The sequence below is a fragment of the Brassica rapa genome, chromosome A03 (genome assembly GCF_000309985.2).
Source record: "Brassica rapa cultivar Chiifu-401-42 chromosome A03, CAAS_Brap_v3.01, whole genome shotgun sequence".
Classification (NCBI taxonomy): domain Eukaryota; kingdom Viridiplantae; phylum Streptophyta; class Magnoliopsida; order Brassicales; family Brassicaceae; genus Brassica; species Brassica rapa.
Window position 1 is genome coordinate 19,206,117 of NC_024797.2, and position 26,608 is coordinate 19,232,724.

Here is a 26,608-nt window from a genome sequence, read left to right on the forward strand (position 1 = left end):
TATTGGTTGTTTTCTTCCGGTCTGGTTACGCATACCACATTTGTTGTAAAAAAAACTACATTTAATTTTAAATAATCATATAATTTAAAAATATTATTTATAAGACGAAAAACCCAAAATACCAATTAACTAGAATATTTTTAATCCAAAATATCTAAAATTATCTTAATTATTCGGATTTTATGTGAAACCTTAATCCAAAAACTCATTTTTTTTTAAATTTTTCACCCGAGTTAACCGAAATCCAAAACCAAACCGAATGGGAGATAATTTTGGATCCCAAACTAACCGAACTGAAACCAAACCGAACATTTTAAATACTCGAACAGATCCTAAACCTCTAGAACCGAAGAAGCGAAGAAACGAACCGAGAACAGAACGCCCAAGACTAGGTAAAATTTTTTGTATATCTTCTAATAGCACTTACAAGATCCTCTATACTCTGGGGAAGCAAAAAGATGGTTCGTTTTTCATTAGGTTGAACCTTTGTACAATCTATTTTTGACTAATATGAAATTTACGGTTTAGCAAAAAAAAAACAATGTCTCTTCCATCCTCTGATTTCGGATGACATTTGGAAGCAACAAGTTCACATAAATCTGTAAGTCAATGACTGTTTCTGCACGTCAGATGACCACAACATAGCCATTCATTTCTATCTTCTAGCCTCTAATTAAATTGGATTCCTGTGAATGCATTTAACGTAGCACCTCAGATCAACTAAAGACAAAGAAGGCTTAAGCGTAAAGAAAGTACTCACGGCCTGGCCCATAGAGGCCCATATAGGCCCATTAGTTTAGGTCCAGTCCAAAGATTCCTTACGCGAGATACCGATTCCATTTGTCGACGACTCGAACATATCCGCCGAAGAAACCTCTTTCACTAAGAAATCATCCAAACCTGAAAGAAAAATCAATCTTCCCGGAGAACAAACAACGCCACCGCCGTATCGACGTCGCTAATCGGAGAAATCGATCCACAAGCCTTCCTCCTCAGGTCAAATCTCTTCTCCCAATTCCTTCAATTTCACCATTCAGATTCCATCAACGTGTTTCTTCAGATTCGCAGCAGGATCATGTCAGGCCTCCTCGAAGGAATCCCAGACGCAGTCGCTCTACGCTGCCTCGCGCACGTCCCCTTACACCACCACCCAAACCTAGAGCTCGTCTCCCGCTCCTGGCGATCCGCGATTCGCAGCGACGAGCTCTTCAAAGTCCGCAGCGAAGAGAAATCATCCGAATCCCTCCTCTGCGTCTGCGCCTTCGATCCCGAGAACACCTGGCAAGTCTACAGCCCAAGCTGCAACCGCTGGCTCACTCTCCCTCTCCTCCCTTCGCGAATCCGCCACCTCGCTCACTTCGGAGCCGTCACCGCCGCCGGAAAGCTCTTCGTCTTGGGCGGAGGCAGCGACGCCGTTGATCCGTTGACCGGCGACCACGACGGCACGTTCGCGACCGACGAGGTCTGGTGCTACGACTTTGTGAAGAGGCGTTGGACGCAGCGAGCGTCGATGCTTGTGCCTCGTTCTATGTTCGCTTGCTGTGTTCTCGATGGGAAGATCGTTGTCGCTGGAGGATTCACCACGTGTCGTAAATCGATATCTGGAGCTGAGATGTATGATCCTGAGAGCGACGTGTGGGCTTCGATTCCTGATCTCCACAGGACTCATAACTCGGCGTGTTCGGGTTTGGTTGTGAAAGGGAAAGTTCACGTTTTGCATAAAGGGTTATCGTCGGTGCAGGTTCTTGAGAGTGTTAAGGTAGGATGGGCGGTGAAAGAGTATGGTTGGCCTCAAGGTCCGATGGCTGTTGTTGAGGATGTGCCTTATGTAATGAGTCATGGAGTTGTGTATAAGCAGGAAGAGGATGATACGTGGAAGATGGTTGCGTCGGCGTCTGAGTTTAAGCCGAGGATTGGAATGGCGATGACGAGTTTGAGCGATGAGGTTTTGCTTGTAGGGGGTGTGATTGGACCTGATAGGGATAATTGGGATATTAAGCCGTTGTCTGATGTGGATGTTTTGTCGGTTGGGAGTGATCGTCCGGTGTGGCGGAAGGTAGCTCCGATGACTAAGTGTCGTGGAACGGTGCTTGGATGTACGCAGTTGACAATCTGATGGGAACGATGATGTTAAGACTACGTATTTACTGTTTTTCTTTGTTTTGTAACCCACTTGTCTTTTTGATCATAGTATGTCTTTGTTATAATGTTTGGATTATTGTTTCAAAAAACTCTTCACGGAAAAAAAGAACATAGCTAAGAAGATACCTTCAAAACATAGTTTAGTATGTTCATCAGAATTTTGTGTCTGAACTTAAATTATCCCAAACAAGGATGCTGGTGCTTACGGTTAAACAAGGGAAACCGCAGTTCAAGTGATGTTAACCAGCTTGATATAGAGACAGAAGAGAGTGTTACAAAAGGACCGCAGCAGCTAAGAATCTACATTTTTGGGGGATTAGATGACAATAGGTTGCGTCAATGGTACAAAGCCACATCAGAGTTTGTATAGAGCAGAACATCAAGGCACAAGCATCAGTTTTCTAGAGGTTCAAAATTGCATTTGGTATAGTTTATGAGCTCCACAATAAGGCTATGGTATAGAAAACAATACAAAGAGGAATTGCATTTACAAAGTGACTTCAACATTGTTGTATACAGCATAGAACAACACAAGAAACCTGAGCTTCTGTTTTTTTCCTTATATTTGTCAAAGAGAATATGCAGTCTAATAACGTCCAAATGGACTCGACCAATACAAAACTGAACAAAAAAACTATAACCTTTCTTTTTAACCTCCAACTCTTGTCAGTAAGGTAATCACGCTGAGAACAAATTCATCAGCAAGTAAATGGTTTGGTTGGGGAAGTGGAAACATGTTTCCGTATTTGTCATGCTCGCAAAGCCTAATCATCATCCTCTGAATCTGCCATTGACAAGAACAAACGAACAAAGAAAAGTTATAACGGATCCCCAACACTACACAGCCAACATAACATACAACACCGAAGAGCCTAATACAGTTTGCGGCTTTGCAAGTAAGTGAATACGTCATACGAAAGATCTATTTCAAAATCGAATTTAAACAAAAATGCAAATCTTTACCGGATCGTATGTCTTCTCCAACTTTTCCTCTGTTTTTAAGTAGTCTTACGATCATGGCGCAAATGAGATACCACCAGTATATGTGGAAAACAAGAAGCATCAGTAACATTGTGTTGAAAGAATAGTACATGACGGTGCCCTCAGTTGATGTCATGTCCAAATAATCCAGGAGTTCAATGCTTTTAACAAAAAATGTGTGAATGTCAGATAAAGCAGCGACACTAATTAAAAGTTAGATCTATTAAGAAGTAAGAATAAAGTGTGGATACCTTGTGGCCCTTATGATCCAAAATGGAAAGTATATCAGCCGTAGCAAAAGCCAGGAGACAGCAAAAAGTGCAAAACACACACTTGCTCCAAATTCCTTTTCAGAGTACTTGAAAATTTTAGCAGTTTCCATAAAAACGTCACTTGCATCATGAAGGGCTAGGATGATTGCTCCAATCCGGAAAAAACTGCAGAAGAAACAAAAATCAGTTTCCCTATTAGACTTTAAATCCTTTTAGCAAAGCTTATCGGTTGCTTGCTCTATAATATCACTATACATTTAATCTCCCAGTCAAAAGTTAAACTTTGCCTACCAAAGAGAGCTCTTTCATTAATAATGTGCGCTGCTTTAAGAAAATCATCCATATGCAAATAGATTTTAGCTGAGGTAGGATTTATTACCTGGTTAAGTAGGAGTAGCCAATGAGGAGGATTGTGATGACATGGTGAGACATCATAACAGCAAAGTCCTTTCTTCTGGTCTCCCATGCAAGCAAGGCAGCAACACCATACACATAGAAACCGCACTGGCACATGTAGTAAAGCTTTATTGGAAGCCTACACAAAAAACGAATAAACAAGGTTATCCCAGGGAACTCTGCCATGAAACTACAACTATTTTCTACACCAAGAAAACCCAATGTGGACTTAAATGACAACTCACTTGAGCTCTTGATTAGGCCAGCCGTTAAAGAAGAGCTTTATATCTCTGGCCCAAGGCTCGTGATAAAGGGCATTGAGAACGAAGACCTCACAAGCACCATAGTAGAGCAATTTCCAGAGGGACTCCTTGCATTTGATGAGCTTTGCACGAGTAGCAGCATCCTTCATTTTAATTGGCTTAGAACCAGTACTCAAAAGCCATACAGCTATCCTCTGTTAAAAAATTGAAAAGGTTGATGATCAATTCTCCAATTTCTTTGCAAGATTCATGAATCTTCTCATATATATATTTCTATAAATAAAAGAATTTCAACTGTCAACGCATATGCATCATCATCATCATCATCATCATCAACATCAACATCACAGATGCATGAATCTTCTCCTTAAAACTGTATATGTTTCTATAAATCAACAAACGCATACATACATACATGCATCATCATCTACGATCATCATCACATATAGGAAAGTAATTAAAACGCGAATTCGTTACTACTCTGATCCTAGCTTCCGTAATCAATTCCACAAAGAAGAACGAGAGATTGTTCCGTGATTACTTGAAAGACGAATCTATCGAGGAAGAGCCTCAGGAAGAAGAATCCGAAGGCGAAATAGACTGCAATCTGGAAATGCCACGCTGCCGCGATCGACGGTTCGAGGTTCCCTACGCCGCCGCTAGAATATTCCGATTCCATGTCGATAGAAAGAAAAAAAAAAGAATCCGCCGCGAGAGAGCTCTTTGTTTCACCTAGAAATCATCAATCGTTATCTTTCCGAAGAAGAAAAGAACAGAGCTCTACGCCGGGAAGTCGTCGGAACTTGTTTGCGCAATGGCGAAATCGATCAGAATGTGGTTGGAGTCTTCTTTATTGGAAGAGAGAGAGATTCGGTGCACGTTTAATCCTGGCGACCTTCTTTATTTTCTTTGCCTAGCTTGGGAATTGAGATCTCGCCACCTTCTTTCTTTCCTATATTTAAAAGAAAAATATTTTTGTAAAGTTTTATTACAGAAAAAATATCTTTGAAGTTTTTATATTTTTTATCAATAAATTTTAAATTAAAAATGAATTTCAATTTTTTTTACTAGAGGCATTAAAATGAATTTAAATTACCAAAAATAATTAGTCAGAAAATATTATTTTTCATTAAATTTTATTTTTTCATCTATAAGAAAATTTGAAAACTATTTGTTTAAAATAGATTACTTTAATATCATTTTTTTGCTTAACTGATTTTGTGATTATTACAAGAGCAAATCATACTATCATTACTTTTTACTCTTCAAAAATATATATGATAAGTTTCAAAAAAATAATATATATATATATATATATATGATTATGAACGTTCAAGCCTTTGCTTTTTTTTTTTTTTGCCATACGTGAGATTAAGACGATTTCCGGGAAGACGAGCTATTTCCCCATGAGAAGTATCGTATAGTACCATATGTCTCCCAAACTATGACCTCATTCTAGATGTCCTCGAAATAAAAGTTCTAAACATATTTCTCCATGAAACTCAATTTGATATTGGTTAAGACAATTTTCGGTTTAATCACAAAACCAAACAAAAAAAACTCGTAAATAGAACCGACACCTAATTCAGTTAAACCAATTAAAAAGCGTGACCTGACCATCATCCTCTTCCTCACCCCTTTTTCCCCAGATTTTACCCAATTTTTTCTTCACCTAACCCCTAACCAATCACTTCTTCATCTACATATGTATTGCTTCCATTAATTGATTTCTTCTTTCTTCTCTCATTGTTTTGGATATGCTTGTTAATCTCGTTGCTAAAAATACAGACATGTTCTTCAAGAGAGATAAAGAGATCGGTATCACCATTAACCCAATGGTTTACAAGTTTTGATTCAACGGCCCCACCACCTCTATCACCATTAACACATTGTTTCTTTATGTCTTCTCCTTCAGCCCCATTCTGAATAAATCAAATCTCTTAATTGGAGGAAACTGTCATTAGTGTCTCAAGTTTAATAATATTTAGACAGAACATCAATGGATTAGAGAAGACAAGTCTCACGTAGAAGTAAAAGAAAAAGGAAGAAACTTTGTGGGTTTATGATTTTGATTTCTCGACTACTTCTACTATGGCTTCAAGCTGGGTTTTTGAAAATTGCTGAGTCTTTGAATTCAACCATGGTTACAGATTGATGAAGGAATAAGAAGACCAAAAGCGTTGGTTTGTTTTATTTTTTTGTAGAGTCAGGTTTAATTTTTGAATTTGGTTTAGTTTGGTTTATTATTAAAATTTTGATGGTTTTGGTTTATCAATAAAATTTTTAAACCAAGTAATTTATTTTTATGGGGTCATGGATTTCGAACTTTTAATCTATAGAGATATAAGTAGTAAGCTTAAGTTTAATGGAAAAATAGGTTTAGAACTTTTATTTCGGAGACATCTAGAATGAGGTCATAGTTTGAGAGACATATGGTGCTATACGATACTTCTCATTGGGAAATAGCTCGTCTTCCCACGATTTCCATTTTTTACTATAATACTTACATATATACAGACTTCAGTAAATGTTCATAGCTTGCTTAATGACGGATAATATACAGTAATACAGAACAGGATATGAACTAGTTTATTATCATTATTGAAATTTCACTTTTTAGGCAAAGATTAAGACAGCTTAATTATAATCATTTACAACACTTGGAGTTCACGATAAGCATCCTTTAGAATAAGATTGGATCAACTTTAAACTTAAAGCAGCAGTGTGCATGATGATCAAGTCGAGCATTAGTAATCATGTCCCCATTACCATCTACCCTTCCACTTTTGATTTTATATCGACCATAGCCATTTATAACTTAGAGCTATGTTTTTCTTTGTCTTTTATAAACATAATTCTTTTTATTTCTCTATATCATCATCTTTAAAAACTACCAATTGGCAACTGCTAGCCGGTATTGTTCTAGTTTGACTTGTTGTTACAACACAAAAGGACTAGGATAAGAAGAAAAAGACTTGTTTGTTAGACTCATTATTTCTAACCATTATATATATTTGTGTTTTTTCAACCATAGACTTTTCTTTCTCCCAATTCGCCCATACATGAATAGCCTTTTGACTTTTATATATGAGTTCATTATTCATATAGCCATCTTTAATCAACGTTTGACCCAAAAAGGAGAAAAAATTGTCATCATCCACAACTATCTTCTTTTTTTTTTTTTGGTCAAAAAATAGAAAACCACAACTATGTATCTTCTTCTCCTGACCAAATATAAAGTGGGTTTATTTAATTATCCTAAAGCCCAATAAATAATGACTAAATATGTAAACATTAGAGCGATAATTGAAATATGTAACCCCACCTGGGAGCCCAACCAATCTGTAAAGAATCAACCTCTAAGTTTCTCGTAATCTACAATCATTGAACCAACCTCTTATGTTTGCATATATTTGAGATTTGAAAGCACCAAGTTTACGTTTAAGAGGGGTATTCAATTGAGAGTTTTAGGTAATTTGTATCAAAATGATAAATTCACTGTCATTGAAACATGAATTTTAAAAATTTATTTAAAATCCAGTGTTATTGAATTTGACATTTTATAAAATTCTTTGAAATCTATTGTTATTGAAAATATTTTAAGTTGTGGAATTTTCAAGTTTTTAAATGATTCTAGAGTGTTTGGTTGGAGTTTCTTAGTTAAAAAAAATTAAAACTTAAATCTCATGGTTTTAATTGATATTCTAGAGTGGTTTAACAAATTCATTTTATTCTCTGCAATTTCTTAAAATCATCTAAAACTTCATTAAAAATCAATCACCTCAAATTTTAGATTGAATACACCTTCCTAAACTTCGTTAATCATTAACATGTTTACATTAAGAAACATCATAAAATTAAATTTTGTTGTAAATAGAATATCATTTCATATAATATATATAGCTCGTTCAAATATCACATTTGCAAGGAACCATTTTTTCCATTTTTACAAGTTTGTTTAATCTTTATATTATTTACATAGTTATCTGATGCCTTGATGTCATTTTTGCCATTGCCCATTGACATGTTGAAGGACCCCAAGATATGATGAAAACGGACCCCATCTTTTGTTCTTTTTAGATTATTATTAAAATGAGAACCTCTTTTTATACGTAGCCATGTCATGTTCACAGTCCACTCACAGTTACAAATCTCTGTTTTTTTATCGTAGGTCGTAGCCATGTCATGTTCACTAGGCCTAATGTTCACAGTCCATTCACAATTGTAAACACACCTCTTTGACTGTTTCACATTAACGCATTGCGGTCTTTCTGCTCCTTTCACGTCACACGCTTTTGATTTGGTTTGGTTTATCACACCGTCAAACCCCAAAGAAAAGATTAACCAACTTCGACTGTTACTGAGAATACCGGAATAAACATTTTCTCCATCATAGGTGTAGGATGCAACATGTTAAAACTCTCAATGACTACAATAATGAATTTCTTTAAAATAATCTCGAAGGGGTTTTACATGTTTTTATGGAATTTAGATAAATAAAAACTATGGCTAATTAATTAAGAAAATAATAATAATAGTTGCACAAAAAAAATATACTTTTAAGGTTTGAAGAACTAAAGAGAATGTTGCCGAAATGTAGCAAGAAGACCATTTCGAGGGATTGGAAATGGACCGTACTCTATTCCTCCCTCTCCTCCCACCACTTCCCATCTGCATAATCCAATCAGATAACTAACGATTATACTAGTGTTCAATTTATATGTAATCAAACGATGTATTCCACTAATATAAAGAGATCATGCATGAAGCTTGACGCTTAAATTATATAGTAGAGAGGAAGAAGAGTAAAAACTTACCGGAATTTGGAAACTAAGTGGTGGAGGAAGATAAGAATCTGTAACTTGGCGAGTTCATTCCCGGGACAAGCATGAACACCACTTCCAAAGGGCATGAATGTATTTGGCTTTGGATTTACCTTTAATTAGTTTCAACCATCACGTTAAGTCAGCTCTCTTTTTAAAAATATACATAATTTTATATCTTTTTATGTAATTTGCTTAGTTGTTACCTCAAATCTAGATGGATCGAAAACCTCAGGGTTTGAAAAATATTTGGTATTGTGATGAATATTCCTGAAGAGTGGCATCACTTTCCATCCCTTCGGTATCAAATATCCTGTACACATACATGTTACAAGAATCATAAATATTAGTGATTCATATTCGTTTGGACCATACCATATCTACTTTGGTACATCTCATTAAAAAACAATAAATAGAATGTTCTAGTCATGTGCAATAATTTAATTAGTACCCTTATATTCAACATCATCCACTGCTTCTCTGAATGTGAAGGGTATGATGCTTGCCATCCTCAAGCTTTCAAGTATAACCTATGTCACATAAAATTGAAACATGAGGTTCAGATTAAATGTAATCATTCATATATAAAAACTATAAAACATAATAAATATAAATTATTACCTTGTGTGTTAGTGGCATATTCCTTGTTTGTCCCCACGTTAAAGATTTCTTCTCTCTACTGTTTTCTTCGTATATAGCTATTTGCTCATCCTGCAACCATCATAAATATACATAGATTTCAGTATTATTTATGTTCATATATACACACAAAAGAAAGGATAAGATTCTATACATGTGATCAAACCTTAACAGCTTCTAGAAGTTTCTGGTCATCATGTAAGTACTTAAGAATCCATGTTAGGCAACTAGCTGTCGTGTCTTGCGCGGCGAAAAGGACTCCGATGATGTTGTCCGCAATCTGTTCTTGGGTTAGCATACGACCTTCATCGTCCTTAAAGTCGAGTAGATGACCAAGAAAGTCCGTTTTCAAAATCCTTTTTTCTCTTCTTTCGTGTACAATCTCGCTTACTATTGTCTTTAGCCGCTTCCTCGCCTTTTTATAACAAGTTTTAGTCAGTTGGGCAGAGTTTACTTAATGTTTGGAGATTAATTGATTGATTGATTCATTTCAGAGATGAGATCATACCATGAGAGCTTTGTGGTAAGATGTTCCGGGGAGATTCATGGGGAAAGAGTTGTAGCCTTTGTCGACAATATTGTAGTTATGTTTCAACATATCCCTGTAAGAACACTCCAAATGGCCAAATATGGCTACAATACCCACATCAAAAGCGAACTGCAAGAAAAAGAAAGCAAGTGAAGAAAATGCATTGTGTATTTATTTTTTTATTGGTATACATATGAACATATATATATATATATATACACATACCTTCTTCATTTCTTGGTATGTAGAGACAATAGGCATATTGGCCAAAGATTGTAAAGAAGATAGGGCAATGTGTTCGATATCAGGGATAAGTTTCCGGATGGTTTCAGGGTATAAAGAGGATTGAACAAGTTTCCTTAAATAGACATGATAATCTCCTTGGTGGAAAAATAGAGCAGATGGTCCAATTAGCCTCTCTTTGCTTTTCGGATACGTTGGTTTAAACATATGTGCATGAGTCACCAAGACAAACCTTGCAGCCTCGGGGCTAGCTAGCATTACGCAAGGATAGCCAAGGATCCGAGTTTTGAATATCTCTCCATATCTATACATCAAAAGATTAAAAAGTTTAAGCTAAGATAATAACCCAAAAATTAATTTGAAGGACAAGTTTTCTTAAGTTACCTCTTTTGCTTGGAGGTGAAGAAAACATTGGGGTCTTGTGAATAAAGTTGTAGAGTCTCTCCTATGTAAGGCCATCCCATGGAACCAGGAGGAAGCTTGCATGTACTGTTCCTCTTCTTCTTTCTCTTATTATTCTTTGAAACCGCCATTCGTACCAATAGCAAGCAGAAGATGAAACTTGATATGACCAAGAACCAAAATACAGCCATAATCATCGATTATCCAATACAATATGCGATGCTTTACTTATAATCAAATGTTTTGGAAGATGAAAACAATTGGACTCTGGAAGAGGAGGAAAAAGAAGATATATAACAAAACACACACAAATACGTAAGAGAGGTGGGGATATATATAACATATAAAATTATGGAGTAATTAGCTAAAGAAAAAGTTGAGAATAATATTTGATTTTTATATTATTATTATTTTCCGCCCAAACGTGATGAAATGACGACTGCTTTCTATTCATAATTTGTTTTTTTTTCAGGCAAAAATCTAAATGTAGATCTTGTCCATTTTCATTTATGTAGAAGGATATAGACAACTCTCTCTTTCAGTTTCTTTTTGAAGGATGTATTTTTATATTTGGAAATTTAATAACGAGGGTGCTGGAAATTAAATTGCGATTTAACTTATTCATGTTTGATATACTGTAATTTTAAGGCAAATGGGCAGTGTAATTAGCTACAACTACAAGGTTCTAATTTATAGCAATATTAGTTAAACTATTTACTATTTTGGTACTTCTCATAAATAAAAGAGATACTCTGACATGAATATACACTTCTCAATGTATGTTGATTGGTTGTACTGATTGATAAAAAAAAGATTGGTTGTCCTGTTGTACATAATGTACATTCCGCCTATTTTTAAATAGCATTCTCATTTTTTTTTTACAGCTTTATGGAAAGGACAATGTGTTGGTTGTAAATGGGAGTTGGAAACGCACTGAGGAAGGTGTGTGGCATTTCAAACTAGAAAAGGCTGAAAAACACATAGCGTGAGGAAGTGTTGTTTGCATATCGTAATCCCGAACCCTATCTAATATATATTACACAGAGCACACTGCATAGAAATAGAAATTACATACACTATTTTAGGCATGGGCGTTCGGGTTTTTAACTTAGTCCATGTTTGTTTTTTTTTGGTTTAGAGATATAGAAACCGTTCGGTTATTAGGATTGAAATTTGGTTATGTTTCGGTTCCATTGTTTCGGTTTTTGGTTTGGTTTGGATAACAATTATAAAAACCAACTAATATCCGATAAACTTTCGGTTCCAATTCGGTTTCCGTTTGGTTTCAGATTTTTGGTTAATTTTGGATAATTCAGATGAAAACAGAATATTTTGGATATATAAACTGTATTTTAAATATTCGGGTACCCATTCGGTTATCGATTCAGTTTTTGTTAGGTTTCGGTTTTCTATTCTAAAAATATAAGAACTGTTCGGTTATTTGTGAACTTCGACTCGGTTTCAGGTTAGGATTTTCCGGTTTGATTCCGGTTTGGTTTTCGGTTCCCGGTTTATATGCCCAGACTTACACTATTTTATGCGTGTGATAAATAGAATCACATTGGCTTGGGGAATTCAAAACCGATACGCGTCTTCTAGCCTCTAGGAAGAAAATTTGGAAGGCGGCATTAAGAAATTACATTGATTTAGTTTGATTTGATGCGTTTAACTTTTCTACTCTCTAGTTTCTTCTACATAATATACAAATTAACCAGAAGCTAAGCTTTTGAAGTTTATGTAGCACTATTGAAGAAATGAAAAGAACATGACATTGCTTGTGACAAACTATTTCCATAAACGGAAGAATCCCTTCTAGATGGGATTTGCAGTTTATAGTAACACAATCTAAAATCGATGTTGCTGAAATTGTTGCGTATGATTCTTTATGATATTCAGTATAGTAGTTTTATTCTTTCTTTAGTCACGTTTTATATATTGACAAAGCAAGAATGATAATGTTATTACGATATATTTTAATCATAGATTTTGCGTCACTAAATTTATATCAGCGAATAGTATGTTAGTATGAACGTAACTCAGCTTTTTGATGTAAAAAAAACGTAACTCATGTATACATCCAAAGGATTGAAACTTTCATTTTACAAAGACTATTAATTTTGATTTTTATAAGAGTAGCTGGTAAAGTTTTTGGATGAATACATGTATGAATCTACGATGATGACGATCAAATGAGAGGGGTCTGAGATGACGAATTTGTCCGAATCTTTATCTACAACAAAATAGTACGTGAGTAAATGAAATGGACTTATGAGGACAAAATCGGTGCCTTACACGTACCAATTGTCTCTCTGATTTGAACCTGTAGACTAACGCTATTCACAACAATGTATGACATGTTTGGCAAAAAATTTAAAAAATTTACTATGTATTTTTTCAAAGTACATTTTGTAATAAGATTTTTTAGTTTGTGTACTTTGGGATGGCTCTCTTTATCCTGTACACACATGTATATTTTTAAATTTACTTTTGATGATCAAAAAAAGGAAAGAGAAAATTAACGAAAGAGGAAAAAAATTTACGTTAGAGAAAGGAGTCGGCGCATGGTGTTCACGTGATGACGTGACATGAAGTGTGACCCATCTGTATGCAATACAGCTCAGTTTTGATCTGTTCCTTTTACCATCTGATCGTCGTCTCCGGTGAAACCAATTGGGTCCAATCTATTTCCGTCGAACCGTGGGTCCTCTGCATTGTACGGAGACGAACTGACACGGAAGATGTCGAGGAGCGTAAGACACACGTTCGGCTGACATCAGGGGAAGTGTTACTATTTTGGGGGATCTTGTTCGTGTGCGCCTGAGATTGTATAAAACACTAAAGGACAAAAGCGAACCATTCAAGCCTCTTTTTTAGTTGGTCGGATCTGGAGACTTCCATAACGCAACGGCAACCATTTTATTCATTTTACTGTATATGCGATTATTACACAAGGATTTGCTACTACTTACCAAACCAATACAACCGTCTACACATGTTTTAATAAAGCCTGAGGGGTATAAAGGAATGTTTAATACAAACATTTGCCTACTCTTCTTTTCAGTGACTCACTTTAGTATATATGTGCAACTTTTTTCTTCATATATAGTCGGGTTGATTATGTATAAGAAAATTTAGAAGCTATTTATCATCAGGGACTAACCCTTAACATATTGCAGTTTAACTAATGAAGATTATATATAATATATTTAGAAAGAAAGAAAGAAAAAAACATAGATGTTTCTGGGTAACTCTACAATCTGCATTACGATAATTTTTGTAGTCAACTTGCAATTGTCGACTTGGCTCCATCTACGTGCGCTCTTTTTTTTCCCCAAGTCCAGTTCCACTTTTTTGGTAATTAAATTAAATTAGCAACAAGGAATCGTTTAATGATTAAAAGTTGGAACCGTAGTACTTGACATGCAAGGCAATGACACCAGTAAACCCTTTCCTTCTTTTCGTTTTGCTTACTAACTTTATAAGTAAAAAAAAAAAATTAACTGCTTCGAATTTCTTTCCTCTGTTGATGGGTTTCAATTTATACTTTCTTCTGATACGCTTGGAGAAAATGAATATTTCTACTTTCTTAAAAAAATATTCAAAACAAAGTAATTCTATAAATGAATTGATTTTACTCCAACTGTACTTTTTAGATTAAAAAATAGAGTGATAAAGAAAAAAAATAAATTACTTTATTTATAGAGTAAAACTATTTTACTCAATTTTAGAGTGAAAAGAATAGGATTGAAACATTTTTATTCCAAACTTAATTTTAGAGTAAAAATAGAGTGCAGATGCTCTTAGAATGTTATTTTTTTAACATTGGATTGTATTATTAAGTTTTATAGGAAAAACGTTTTAAATAATAAGAATTAGAAAAAATAGGAAACTGATATCCCGATGGAGATTTAAAGTAAACAACCTATATATTTTGTGTATGAATGATTAAAAAAAATTTACATAGAAGTTTATCTTTGTTTATGAAATAGTTAAATCTCAAAGAGACATAATTTTCATAATAATATAAAACATCATGTTTCATAATGAACTGCTAACAGTAGCTGCACCACTCTTTTTTATTGTTCTCGTAGGAGTTACCAAGACAAGATAATTCTTTATATTATTACATTGATAATAACAGAGTGAGAGAAATCACCGTTCTAAATAATCAATTAATTAGAATTTCATTTTACCTTTTGGGGTAACCATAGTTTGCGGCAAGAACTCAGTCACTATAAATAAAGAACCATCAGTGATCGAAGCATGTAATGAACCATCGACATATGTTAGTTATCTTTTCAAAATGGTTCAACTAAACCGAAGCTTTTGTTTTCCTAAATCCACTGGATGAAATACTCAAAAGAACTAAAATAGTTTGCAAAATTTAAAATAAATTGAAAATCAAACAAGTCAAATGAACATAAACAAAAAGAAATCAAAGAAACATGAGTAGAAAAAATGAACCATGCCAATGTCATAACTATAAAAGTATTTGGTACGTCATTGGTTTATAATGTTATGTCAGTTTAATATATTAATTGAGAAACATTTTTAAATGGTAACATTTATTTTAAGTCTTTAGTCATTGGTTTAGAATGTTATATCTATCCTTTATTTATTAATGAAGCCAAGATTCTTAACAAGAAACATTTATATTTAGAGAAAATCAACTTCTTTATATTTTACTTAGACCAATCTCTTTAAAATGACTTACTGATAAAAGTTTTCAACTATTTTTGTACTGAAAGAAAACCCGTCAATTAATTTTTAATGTATTAACCTTTTAACTTACAAAATGTAAACGTATGGCATTGTTCGTCATATATTTGCAAACGGATAGTGATAGACGTTAATGGTTTGAAAGTTGAGAGATTAAAACAAAAATTATTTGAAGGATTTTCTTTTTTTGACTAAAACTAATTGAGTGATTTATCACAATTTTTTTGGTATCACCTGTAAATATGGAGTTTTATTCATTAATTAACGTCAGTTCGGGGAGATTTATGGTAAATAAAATTTTTGGGTAAAATATTAAATAAATTATTGTGAGAGTTATTATTTATTAACTTACATACTTAATTTGAGGGGTTTTATTCGAAATAATTTTTTTTTACATCGTAAAGGTACACAAGATTTTTTTTTGTCAACAGTTTGTTTTATTAAAACAACATCCCAAAGGTCAAGGATACAAACATTATCACTACATATTAATCTCAACTTGAAGCCCATATTTTACAGATAATTACAATCATATGAGTGACACGTGGTCTCTCTATGTGGCTTCCACACCTTAGTCGAGGAAGGAAAGAGCGAAGCCGGAACCAACTCGCTGGAATGCCGATCATCTCCATCTCCGACATACTTGAGGCTGATTGCATGTTCTTCAACCTTGAATCACCGCCGATCTCGAAATCTTCTTCTCCAATTATTAGGATTGAGCACTGTGAAAAACTTTGAGAGAGCCAAACTTCGAATCTTGTCGGAACACTGACCCTTATGGTAGCTCAGAATCTTTTGGATTCTGACTTGAACTCGAAAGCATGATCCAAAACTCAAGACTTGATCTTCGTGGAGACTTCGCACAAACACGAGCCAAAGCTTTATACCACCTTCCAATCAAGGACTAAGCTTATCTAACGAAGAGGAAAACAAAACCATCTCGACCAAACAGAATAAGGTTATACGCAGAAGGAGAAGAACTAGGACATAACTATATTTATACTCAATTCATATCGGAAGAGGATAAAATTGATAATCGATTCCGATTTGATTGAATTTTACACTTCAAAAAACTCGCCAACGCGAAAGTATAAAATCGATTGAAGATCAACCGTAGTTATTTTACATCAAAAGATAAGAAAACATGATGGTAACCGGCGGTAAGCCACCGATCACCAGAAATAGTTTCATGATTTCAAAACTTCTAGAAAGATATGAAGCGTCTAGAGAGAAAGGGTTGGAATATCTTCTTTTGGTACATGAGATTATTTATTATTTGAAATAAATTTAGTTGGGAGTTTTCAGCTTTAAAATTAAAATAATTAGTTGGAACATTGAAGTCATAAACATCACATAACTGATGTGGGAGTAATGAGGAACAAAAAGAATTAAAAAAAAGAGAAAGAAATATAAAGAAATGAAAAGAAAAAAAATAAAAATAATTAAAAATAGTTAAGACAAAAGAAAATCTTTCAACCTTAAAATGGCTGATCGTGTCGAGACGGCAGCAGCACACTTGTCGTCCTTCCCAGAAGCTTCTCCGGTGTTTTCGCAGTCGCAAATCTAAACCGTTAACTAGGTAGGTATAATATATTTAACCTGTATTATCCGTTTCTTATATATATCTGTGGATCTGTCTTTGTCGGATTATCCACTTCGCCATGTCTTCTCTTCACTTAATATCTGTTCCGTTGTTGTTGTGTGTTTTTAAATTAGATGAAAGTAGTAAAGAACTAAACTTTGGTAGTTAGACCAGTGTCTTATTGATCCGATTCTTATTGCTAACAGGTTTTTGTTGGTTTTCGACTCGACCGATTATTTAACAGAAAGTGATTTGCTTTTTCTTCTAGAATCTGTATAATTGTGTTGTGACAAGTAATTTGTTCAAGTTAATCTGTATAGTTGTGCTGATAAGAGAAAGCACTGTATCTGGTATGAATTCATTTCTCTTCAAAAAGTCTCTCTTTTTTTTAATGACAAAACATTATCTGAAGATCTTCCATCATTGATTGACTTTGCTTTGCTCTTACATCTGTACACACACACATTTATGTAGTTTTGTTGCTTTTGGTTCTCTTTACTTACTCTTTATATATTGATACACACATTTCTCGATTTGTGCGTGTCATCTCACTTCTTGGAACTTCTTTCTTTCATCGATTCTTAGCATTGTGTATTCCACTCTAATTTCTTTTACCTCTGAAAAGGAAGATAGAAGAATCATTGAAGAAGAACTAGTGAACACAAGGAATATGGGAACTCACATCAATTTCAACAGCTTAGGAGGTGGTGGAAGTTACCAGATGAAGCCAACAGATAGTCCCAATCCCCTGGCGAGACAGTCCTCTGTTTACTCCCTAACCTTTGATGAGCTTCAGAGCACATTCGGTGGACCGGGGAAAGATTTAGGGTCTATGAACATGGATGAGCTCCTGAAAAGCATATGGACTGCTGAAGAAGCTCAGGCCATGACTTCTTCAGCTGCTACAGCGGTGGCGCAACATGGTGGTGGGAATCTCCAGAGGCAAGGCTCGTTGACATTGCCTAGAACGATTAGTCAGAAGACTGTTGATGAGGTCTGGAAATTTCTGATCACCAAGGATGGTGAAATGGGAGGTAGCAGCAATGGTGAGTCTAATGCACAACAGACTTTAGGGGAGATGAAGATTGAGGACTTTCTGTTTCGCGCTGGAGTTGTAAGAGAAGATAACAACGAGTTTTATGGTAACAACGGTGCTGCTGAAGGGCTAGGCTTTGGATTTGGTCAGCTAAATCAAAACAACATATCATTCAATGGCACTAATGATTCCATGATCTTGAATCAGCCACAACAACAGTCACATCCACAGCAGCAGCATCAGCACCAGAGGCTGCCTCAAACCATTTTTCCTAAACAAGGAAACGTAGAATTTACTGCGCATGTGGGTATGGTCAACAATTATAATGGATTAGGTAGTTTCAGAGGAGAAGGGGTTAAAATTGGAGCGACATCACCAGGGACAAGCAGCGGGGAGAATAATTCCTTCTCACCAGTTCCATATGTGCTTAACCGAGGAAGAAGAAGCCATACGGGTGTAGAGAAGGTTATCGAGAGGAGGCAAAGGAGGAAGATCAAGAACAGGGAATCAGCTGCTAGATCTAGAGCTCGGAAGCAAGTGAGTATTAATTTAACCAAACTGTGGTATATCCAACTCTTTTTGCTTGGTTTGATTATTATGTTGGTCTTGAATCTTTTGCACTCATTATCCATTAATTGCAGGCTTATACCTTGGAACTGGAAGCCGAAATTGAAAAGCTCAAGAAAGTGAATCAAGAATTGCAGAGAAAACAGGTTTGTTTCTTTTTTTTTTAATAGAAAATAGCTGCTTGGTTATGACACTGAGCTTCCCCTATGTTGCAGGCTGAAATGATGGAGATGCAGAAGAATGAGGTAACTGTCAATGACTTTATTAGTTTTATTTATCAGTTCATCTACAAACCATGGACTCTGCAGCATCATAAAAGACCTTATTTTAAACCCATAAATGGTCTAATAGTTACTGACACCCAACCATTTTTGTTTCTGATTGTACATCTAGTTAACGATGATCACAAAAATGATCTTAGTTCTGCTGTTCACGACTAGTGCTTTTGAATTGGCAGGTGAATGAACCGAGGGGCAGCAAGAGGCAGTGCCTGAGAAGGACACTAACCGGTCCTTGGTAAAATCAGAATGTAACAACATGTACCGAGCATACCAGACACCGGTTTGCATGGGAATAATGTAATAGGAGATAGTGGTGCTACCTGTACAGGAGATTAAGAGAAATTTTATTAAGTGAGAATCTCAGGTTATACAGTAGAAGTATCATATTATGTTTTGTGCCCTGGCCTTCATTAGTCTAGCTATATACTCTGTTTTGTGCTTTCTAGTTTTATGGAGTTTTCTACAAGCGTTTTTTATATCTTCACCACCTATTAGAAATTTGCTTTTCTCCTGAGATTTACAGTTAAATCTTGATTCTATTAGAAAACATATTATTATCTTCCAAAATTGCAATTAGAAAACAGTTTGATGACACGAAGTGCCAAAATTCTAGAAGTGAATCGAAAAGAGAGACCATTTGGTGGAGAGCCAGTCTCAACCAGGAAACTCCGGCTACAATGTGACCTTGAGGAAGAAGCCAAGTCACCTCTCGGTGACCAGCCTTTATCCTCCTCAACAGCCGTTGCAAGCTCAAGATGCAATGGATCACAGCTTTCACTTAACAGCCTCAGGACTTGCTTGATTGATGGCCTAGCCACGCCTTCTTTTTCTGTGCACCACCTCTGAGCTGTTCTCCATCTATGCAGTCTTTGATTCTTGAATCCACCAGATGTATGCGTCTTGATTCTGATGCTAGTAAAGGCTGAGACAACTCTGAGTAGATATCAAGAAAATCAGACAAAGAAACAAACCATAGTAAGAACTTAGAAGACTGTGTCATGTGTATAGATAGAGCAACGCTAAGCTCAGCCACATTAAAGACGTAGCTAGCAAGTTCGAGGGCAGCTGAATTATCAACCTGACTAGCTAATGCAGCGTAGCTTGCATCTCCACTAGACTACGTATGTAGGCAATACCAGAATTCAAGCAACTCTTGCATTGATCTCCCTGTGTAAGAGAGAGTTTCTAGAAACATCTCCAAACCACATTAGCTCCATGGTTCTAGAGATGGAAGTGATGCAGGTATGAGTCAAGTCTGTGCGACTCCAAGATCTGTTAAAAGCTCACTAAGTTGCTTAAAACACCCATAGAAGCAATGATTAAACATAATGATTGCATTTGTTTGTTGTTTAGTGGTTTTTCTACTCTTTCAAGTGGCTATCTCTTCACATAGTTTCGTTTTCACAGATTTCATATCATCATATACACCAATAGTTTTGCTAATTAGAAAGCATAGTTTTATAATCAAAGAAAACAACTTTTCCATGAAACAATAATCCAATAACTATGGTGTGAGGAATATCCTCTATTTCAAATAAAATGTCATCCTACCACTTCCTTTTGTCTCAAAAGAATATCATCTTAAATTTATAATACAATCTATCTAATTAAATTAAAATATTAATTGAAAAGTGAATTGATCTTTATCATATAAATAATTCTGTTTATCTTAAATACAATTAGCTAAATAAATATAATTATTAAGACCATAAAAAAATGTTTCAATCGTTTTAAAACTTATGTAAAAATATCAAAATGAAATTTTTTATAAAACGGATGGAGTATATAGTATTATACTTTTGGATTAAACACTAAATTATGAACGTACGAGCATCAAATATTTTATGAAATCCAAACATATGAGCCATATAATTTATGAGAATGTATAAACTATTAATAATTCTGAAAAGTTATTTTAGTTATATATCATTATTATTAACAAACAAAAAAAAGTTTAAGTTTTTTTTTAAAAAAAAATTTATATAAAAAATAAAAATTTTAATTTTTTTATAAATTAAAAGATATCATTATTAATTTAGAATTCTCTTGAAAACATAAAAAAGCAAAAACATTATTTAAAAAAAGTTGGAGACACTAAAAACACATTTTATGATATCAACTACATTTCTTTCACAAAGGTTTGCAAATATCTGTGTATCTATAACATTCTTTTGAGTGCAATCATAAGTGGTAGAACTTTTTTTTTTCTGAGGAAAAATTATACCACTTCTAAATTTTACTATATTGTATATTTCAAAATCTTGTCTCAGAATATGATAACCATCAAATTACAGATACCGATATCCAGTATAACCTCGTTAAATTAATATTCTATAAATTAATATACACTAAAAATCTCTATAAAATAATATAATTTTATAGTCTCAAATTAAGTTTTTGTTCAATTAGTATATCGATAAATTATTATCTCTATAAATTAATTAAAAAATTATAGTTTTTGTATAGTTTCAACATTATTAATTTATAGAGGTTTCATTGTATATATATCGGTATCTATAATTTGATGGTTATCATATTCAATAACAAGATTTTGAAATATACAATATATTCAATATCTATATATATATATATTTATATCTATATATATTTTTAGATTAAATATTTGTTCCATATAATTATATACTAAAATTAAAAATATTTATTAACTATTTAACGGATTATATTACTCACACTAAGTCATATTCAACAAAACATGTGTGGTAGAAAATGTTATCCTCCATATTTGTTTAGCGCGTGTTTTCTACGCGGTCCAAAATATATATTTGATTCCAATTATGAAAAATTTGTTCTTAGTTACTCAAATAGGGAGACTGATTTTACTATATATCACACTAAACCCTTGGTTGGTAACCATAAATCACATTTCATCTTCTCAGTATCTACCATCTTCACTGCTTAAGCATGCCTCCTCCTCCTGTTGCTGTTTACAGATCGGATGATTTCTTAGCCCGTGTTGCTTTTTACCAGAGATTTCATGTAGCTGCTGCTTTGACTGAAGCACTTGAAAACCGAACTCCCAGTGAACAACGAACTGTAAAATTGATTTTATTTTTATATGATGGTTATCTTTCAAATACAAGTTTACTTATCTTTTCCTCATACTTTAATTGTTCTTTCGTAGTTGATTGGTGAGACGCTCTACCCTTTGGTGGAACTACTCCAGCCATTGTTTGCACCAAAAATCACAGGAATGCTACTTGAACTACCCCGACCCCAAATCTTTCGGTGCATAGAATCACCAGAAGTCCTCAAAGCGAAGGTTAATGAGGCAATTGATGTTTTAGTGGACTGGTATCCCCAACAGATGAAGCTAAACGGGCAAGAAGCTAAGGAGTTTCGAGCAGCCAAGCTCTTATCTAAGCTTTGATGTGATTTTGCTTGGTTTAATTATGTTTGATGTTGCATTTTGATTCTGAATAAAAAACTTAAGACTCTATAATTATTGGTAATGTACTCAATGTTCTAATGAAAATCTGTTAAAAACATCTATTTTGTTTTGATGTCTAAAAATAATAATATGGGATTGATTATCTACGCCAAACCAACCATAAACACAAAACAAGACCAACCATATAAACAAATGCAAAGGCTAAAATAAGTAACCAACCATATTAAATTCTATTTGTGAAAATATATATTCAATTCTAGTTGTGAAAAATTTGTTCTTGATTACTTAAATAGGCAAACAGTTTTTTTTATATAGCAGACTAACCATTGTTCGGTAATCCTACTCACATTTTGTTTTCTCAATTTTCTACCGTCTTCATTGTTTAAATCATGTCTCCTCCTATTTCTATATACAGTATTCATGATCCGTTGTCCCGTGCTGCTTTTACCCGAAGATTTTCCGTAGCTGTTTTGAATGAAGCACTTGAAAACCGAACTCCCAGTGAACAACGAATTGTAAACTGAATTTTTTAATATGGTGACTATTTTGGAAATACTTACTTTAATTTCCCTTTTTGTAGTTAATTGGTGAGACTCTGTACCCTTTGGTGGAATTAGTTGAGCCAAATTTTACAGCAAAAATCACAGGAATGCTTCTTGAGCTAGACCGAACCCAAATCTTTAAGTTGATAGAATCACCAGAAGCCTTCAAAGAGAAGGTTTACGAAGCAATTTATGTTTTAATTAGGAAAGTGGTTTCCCCAACAAATGAAGCTAGACGAACAAGAAGCTAAGGAGTTCCGAGAAGCCATGCTCTTGTCTAATTATTGATTTCATTTTGTGGTTTTATTTATGTTTTGTGTTGCATTTTGCATTTTGATTCCTCATTTTATTCCAAATAAAAACTGAAGATTCTATCATCATTGTTAAAGTACTCAATGTTCTAATGAAATTTTGTCAAAAGGAAAACTTCGTTTTGGTTTGTCCGAAAATAATAATATGGGATCATCTATGCCAAACAAACCATAAACACAAACACAAGAGATTATCTATAAGAAAACATATGCTAAACCAACCATAAAACCAAAAATAAAGATTACCTATAAAATACTCGCCACAAAGATATCAATTGTGTATGAAATATACATTTGCTATAAGGTCTGATCCCCTATATATTAAAGGAGAAGCATTTTTAAGGCTTTCCTTAATTATCTCTTAGTTGTTTTTTTAAGGATGCATGAGAAGGCTCTATTCTCTTTTTTGCTTACGAGTCGCGCTCACATCGTTTCTCACAAAATCATTTAATGTGAAACCATTAAATGTTTCCTTTTTTGATGATTTTTTTTGCAAACTCTTTTTTCATGTCCTTGGGCAGTCGACGTTCCATGTCCTTGATACAAGGCGCAACGATGGGTATCAGAAGCAGAGAAGAAGACGATATGAGGGTGATCGACGTTCTTTACTAAGATTATAAAGAAAGAGATTTTGTAAAGCAAGCGCATCGACGATCTTCTATTTCAGAAAGAGAAAACATCAAAGAATCCCCATCGAAAAGAAAAAAAAGAGAAGAAATGGAAGGCTTGATTCCATTTTTGTACAAAGCCATGGTCATGTATAAAAGAGAAGGAAGCTTTTCGTCAGTTTTGCTCAGCGATCATCATTCTCATCAACTTCCGGTTACTACAGGAGACTTCCTGTAGTACTCCTCCGGTATATTTCGAACATCAGTCCTCAGGCAATTTGGGACCGACCGTCTTGGATTTCTTAAAACGACGCCTTCTTCACCATCTCGCTTGCCCACTAGGAACATCACGAAACGTACGTAAGGAGTGTTCTTGAAAATACTATTTACATAAAGAGATACAAATCTTTCTTGACGTGTCCTCTTATCCTAAGGTATATTTCTTATGAGAAACTACCCAAGGACTTAATAGAGTGATTTTATATTATGATCTTGATTTTTAATTTGATATTATTAGGGACGTTCAAATACGTTCTACCCAGATTTTCCAATTGTTCTAAAGACTCAGAGGTAATATATTTATTGACTATTAGAAATTTTGTTTTAAGTTATAGACCTTTTATTATCTACATAATAATTCATGTGTTTCAGGGTTTTGTTCTGATAGCTGGTAGTTCTGTGCATGGCTCTAAGTCTAATCTGAAGACAGCTGCTAAACGTGAAGGATCCCATATCGAAAGTTTAGAGGCAGCTATCTACAGGGGCACTGTTAACGAACATCGACATTCGGATTCGATTAAGAAAGTGAAGACTGAAAATAGTGGCTGAAGAATTATTAGAAACCTGTCTACAATGAAGATAGGCTTTTTTCTTTTATTGTTATAAGTATTTTAATTGTTTTAATCTTCATATTATGCTTGGTTTTTGGGTTCTGTTTAACAATTTTGGAAGTCTGAAGTGTTTTATTTTTTAACATTTTTACGTACTCTAAGCATATGTTGGTCGTTTTTAATATAAACCCTCTTATCATATTTTGTCTCATCGGATCGATTTTATACTAATTTACAGATTGTCTATAAACTTTTATATGACATAATTGGTTGAAGTTATCTAATATATTTGGGCAATATAAAATACCTTAAAAGGAATCAATATTTATGTAAAGTTTATTTTCCATGGATATAGTCTATAGCTTTGTAAATATGAATATATCCCTTATTATAAAATACAAGTTTACAAATTGTTATAGCACATACTATATACAAGTACAATAAACAGAAGAGAGCAAATATATTTTGTCCTTTTTAAAATCGAATATAATATTATTGTGCGTGCATTTAAACTATTAATAATCTTATCCCCTATTATAAACTAAAATATTCTTAACTTGGGGAAGTGTCTAAAATTATTGTATCAATTATATAAGATTTACGCAATATGTCAAGAGAATATTTAGCAATGGTAGAGGATATATATACCCGTCTTCTTCAAAATATTTGGTGATCAATTCTAAAGAACTACATAATTGTTCGCAAATTATCCCAAGCTTATTTAAAAACACTCAAACCATGCAGCCGTCAAAGTATGTTTGGGAAATAAAAAAAAGTATGGTTTGAATCCTTCTTTCCGTTATCTTTTTATATTTTTAGTCATATCATATTTTCTATTCTGTGAAGGCACGGTACACATGGAAGAATGAGCCATCTTCTACACATAATACTGTGACTTTTCTGTACGAAGATGTAAGTGATCTTCCTTTTTTCTACGCTTATTATACTCTTCATTATAGATCTAAATCTGATGTATCTCATAAAATATGTATCATGACTCCAAAAAAATTGCGAATTCCAGCAAGACTAAAGTGGCCGAACAATGTGAATATAACAGTGACATATATAGTATTTACAGTCATTGAGCAGCCTTTGGAAAAAATTATCCACGAGAAAGTAAAATCCAAGTTTATTGTCTAGATGGAGAATAATAAGTTAAGTCATGATAGTGTAAGGCTCAAATTTTTGGGTTGTGGCGCCAAGAAAACTTATTCGTGGGATTCAAAAGCTAGAGAGTGGAAATCATAATTCAAGATATGACGATTGTTTTCTTATTATCATGCAAGAAAAATAAACTGACAATTACATATAAATCTCACTGATAAGGACAATATACTAAAATGACTTCTTATAGATCGCAGTGTAGAAATCTTAGGATATTTAATTTGTGTACTCAAACTATGGTGGTCAATTGAGAGGGGTAATGGTAAGATTTTTATAATGAATATTTTTTTTTGAATTATACAGAGGTATCATGGCCTCACAGAAGTGATCCAGACTAGTCACGTGTTGCCACGTGTCGGTCCTCTGTCCTTGGCGATGCTGAAATGTTAATTCCCCAGTGGCCGGGATTCGAACCCAGGTGGCGGTACTCACAGCTGTAAGCCCTTTACCACTAGAGCTAGAAGCCCCGGTTTATAATGAATATTAGTTATCTCTATTAGTAACTATGGCAAAAAAAAAATTTATGTTTAGGATCAGAATTGAATTTTTTATAGATCGCTTCAGAAATTTAATACCTTTTGAAGACTTTTCGGATATTTTATTTGATCCTCAGATTCCTCAAATATAGAATTATTTTTTAATCAATGTGAGTATAAAATTATTTTAAATTTGATATAGTTACTATATGTTAACATATATGATTTTTTTTTTACTTTCAGGATTCAATTCCGTGCATTTTGATTAAACTTCAAAAAAAAATTAGACTATAATTTCTTATCGTATCAATTAATTATGTTATTTTGGTTTTTATATTAAAACAAATTATGTGTGTTTAAAGGGTGGAATCACATTCAATTTCTTTTCTCTTA

The 26,608-nt window shown here is 34.1% G+C and overlaps 4 protein-coding genes, 1 long non-coding RNA gene and 1 pseudogene across 9 annotated transcripts; 4 read left to right on the top strand and 2 right to left on the bottom strand.

Annotated features, from left to right (window-relative positions):
• Positions 1-285: 285 nt before the first annotated feature.
• LOC103859800 (F-box/kelch-repeat protein SKIP30) lies at positions 286-2,278 on the top strand. 2 transcript variants are annotated; one of them, XM_018657040.2, is made up of 2 exons: positions 286-996; positions 1,069-2,278. In XM_018657040.2, exon 2 carries the CDS (start codon positions 1,076-1,078, stop codon positions 2,114-2,116), a length of 1,041 nt encoding a protein of 346 aa, XP_018512556.2. In that variant the 5' UTR covers positions 286-996; positions 1,069-1,075; the 3' UTR covers positions 2,117-2,278. The 2 variants fall into 2 exon arrangements, with proteins under 2 accessions (XP_018512556.2, XP_009135621.2); XM_009137373.3 differs by having other exon boundaries at positions 295-996; positions 1,061-2,278.
• A 310-nt stretch (positions 2,279-2,588) lies between these two features.
• Positions 2,589-5,020, bottom strand: LOC103859801 (LAG1 longevity assurance homolog 2). The gene is made up of 6 exons (XM_009137374.3): positions 4,596-5,020; positions 4,037-4,248; positions 3,775-3,930; positions 3,375-3,560; positions 3,106-3,284; positions 2,589-2,926 (listed from the first exon to the last, which is right to left on the bottom strand). Exons 1-6 carry the CDS (start codon positions 4,731-4,733, stop codon positions 2,907-2,909), a joined length of 891 nt encoding a protein of 296 aa, XP_009135622.1. The 5' UTR covers positions 4,734-5,020; the 3' UTR covers positions 2,589-2,906.
• Positions 5,021-8,479: 3,459 nt separating this feature from the next.
• On the bottom strand, positions 8,480-10,947 carry LOC103859803 (abscisic acid 8'-hydroxylase 4). Its single transcript, XM_009137375.3, has 9 exons — positions 10,673-10,947; positions 10,271-10,592; positions 10,025-10,174; positions 9,683-9,931; positions 9,499-9,588; positions 9,329-9,407; positions 9,084-9,190; positions 8,872-8,990; positions 8,480-8,725 (listed from the first exon to the last, which is right to left on the bottom strand). Exons 1-9 carry the CDS (start codon positions 10,885-10,887, stop codon positions 8,629-8,631), a joined length of 1,428 nt encoding a protein of 475 aa, XP_009135623.1. The 5' UTR covers positions 10,888-10,947; the 3' UTR covers positions 8,480-8,628.
• Positions 9,736-10,395, top strand: LOC108871308. Its single transcript, XR_004456072.1, has 2 exons — positions 9,736-9,856; positions 10,011-10,395. It is a non-coding gene; the product is annotated as an uncharacterized LOC108871308 (long non-coding RNA).
• A 5,839-nt stretch (positions 10,948-16,786) lies between the features above and the next one.
• On the top strand, positions 16,787-24,774 carry LOC103859804 (ABSCISIC ACID-INSENSITIVE 5-like protein 7). 4 transcript variants are annotated; one of them, XR_004456071.1, is made up of 8 exons: positions 16,787-16,988; positions 17,621-18,564; positions 18,669-18,740; positions 18,810-18,839; positions 19,052-21,929; positions 22,018-24,179; positions 24,263-24,315; positions 24,397-24,774. XR_004456071.1 is itself a non-coding variant. In XM_009137377.3 (5 exons), exons 2-5 carry the CDS (start codon positions 17,662-17,664, stop codon positions 19,112-19,114), a joined length of 1,068 nt encoding a protein of 355 aa, XP_009135625.2. In that variant the 5' UTR covers positions 16,812-16,988; positions 17,617-17,661; the 3' UTR covers positions 19,115-19,357. The 4 variants fall into 4 exon arrangements, 3 of the variants coding, with proteins under 3 accessions (XP_009135625.2, XP_009135626.2, XP_033142630.1); XM_009137377.3 differs by lacking the exons at positions 22,018-24,179; positions 24,263-24,315; positions 24,397-24,774 and having other exon boundaries at positions 16,812-16,988; positions 17,617-18,564; positions 19,052-19,357; XM_009137378.3 differs by lacking the exons at positions 16,787-16,988; positions 22,018-24,179; positions 24,263-24,315; positions 24,397-24,774 and adding an exon at positions 17,023-17,341 and having other exon boundaries at positions 19,052-19,357.
• LOC117132490 lies at positions 23,845-24,776 on the top strand (annotated as a pseudogene).
• The last annotated feature ends 1,832 nt before the right edge of the window (positions 24,777-26,608 follow it).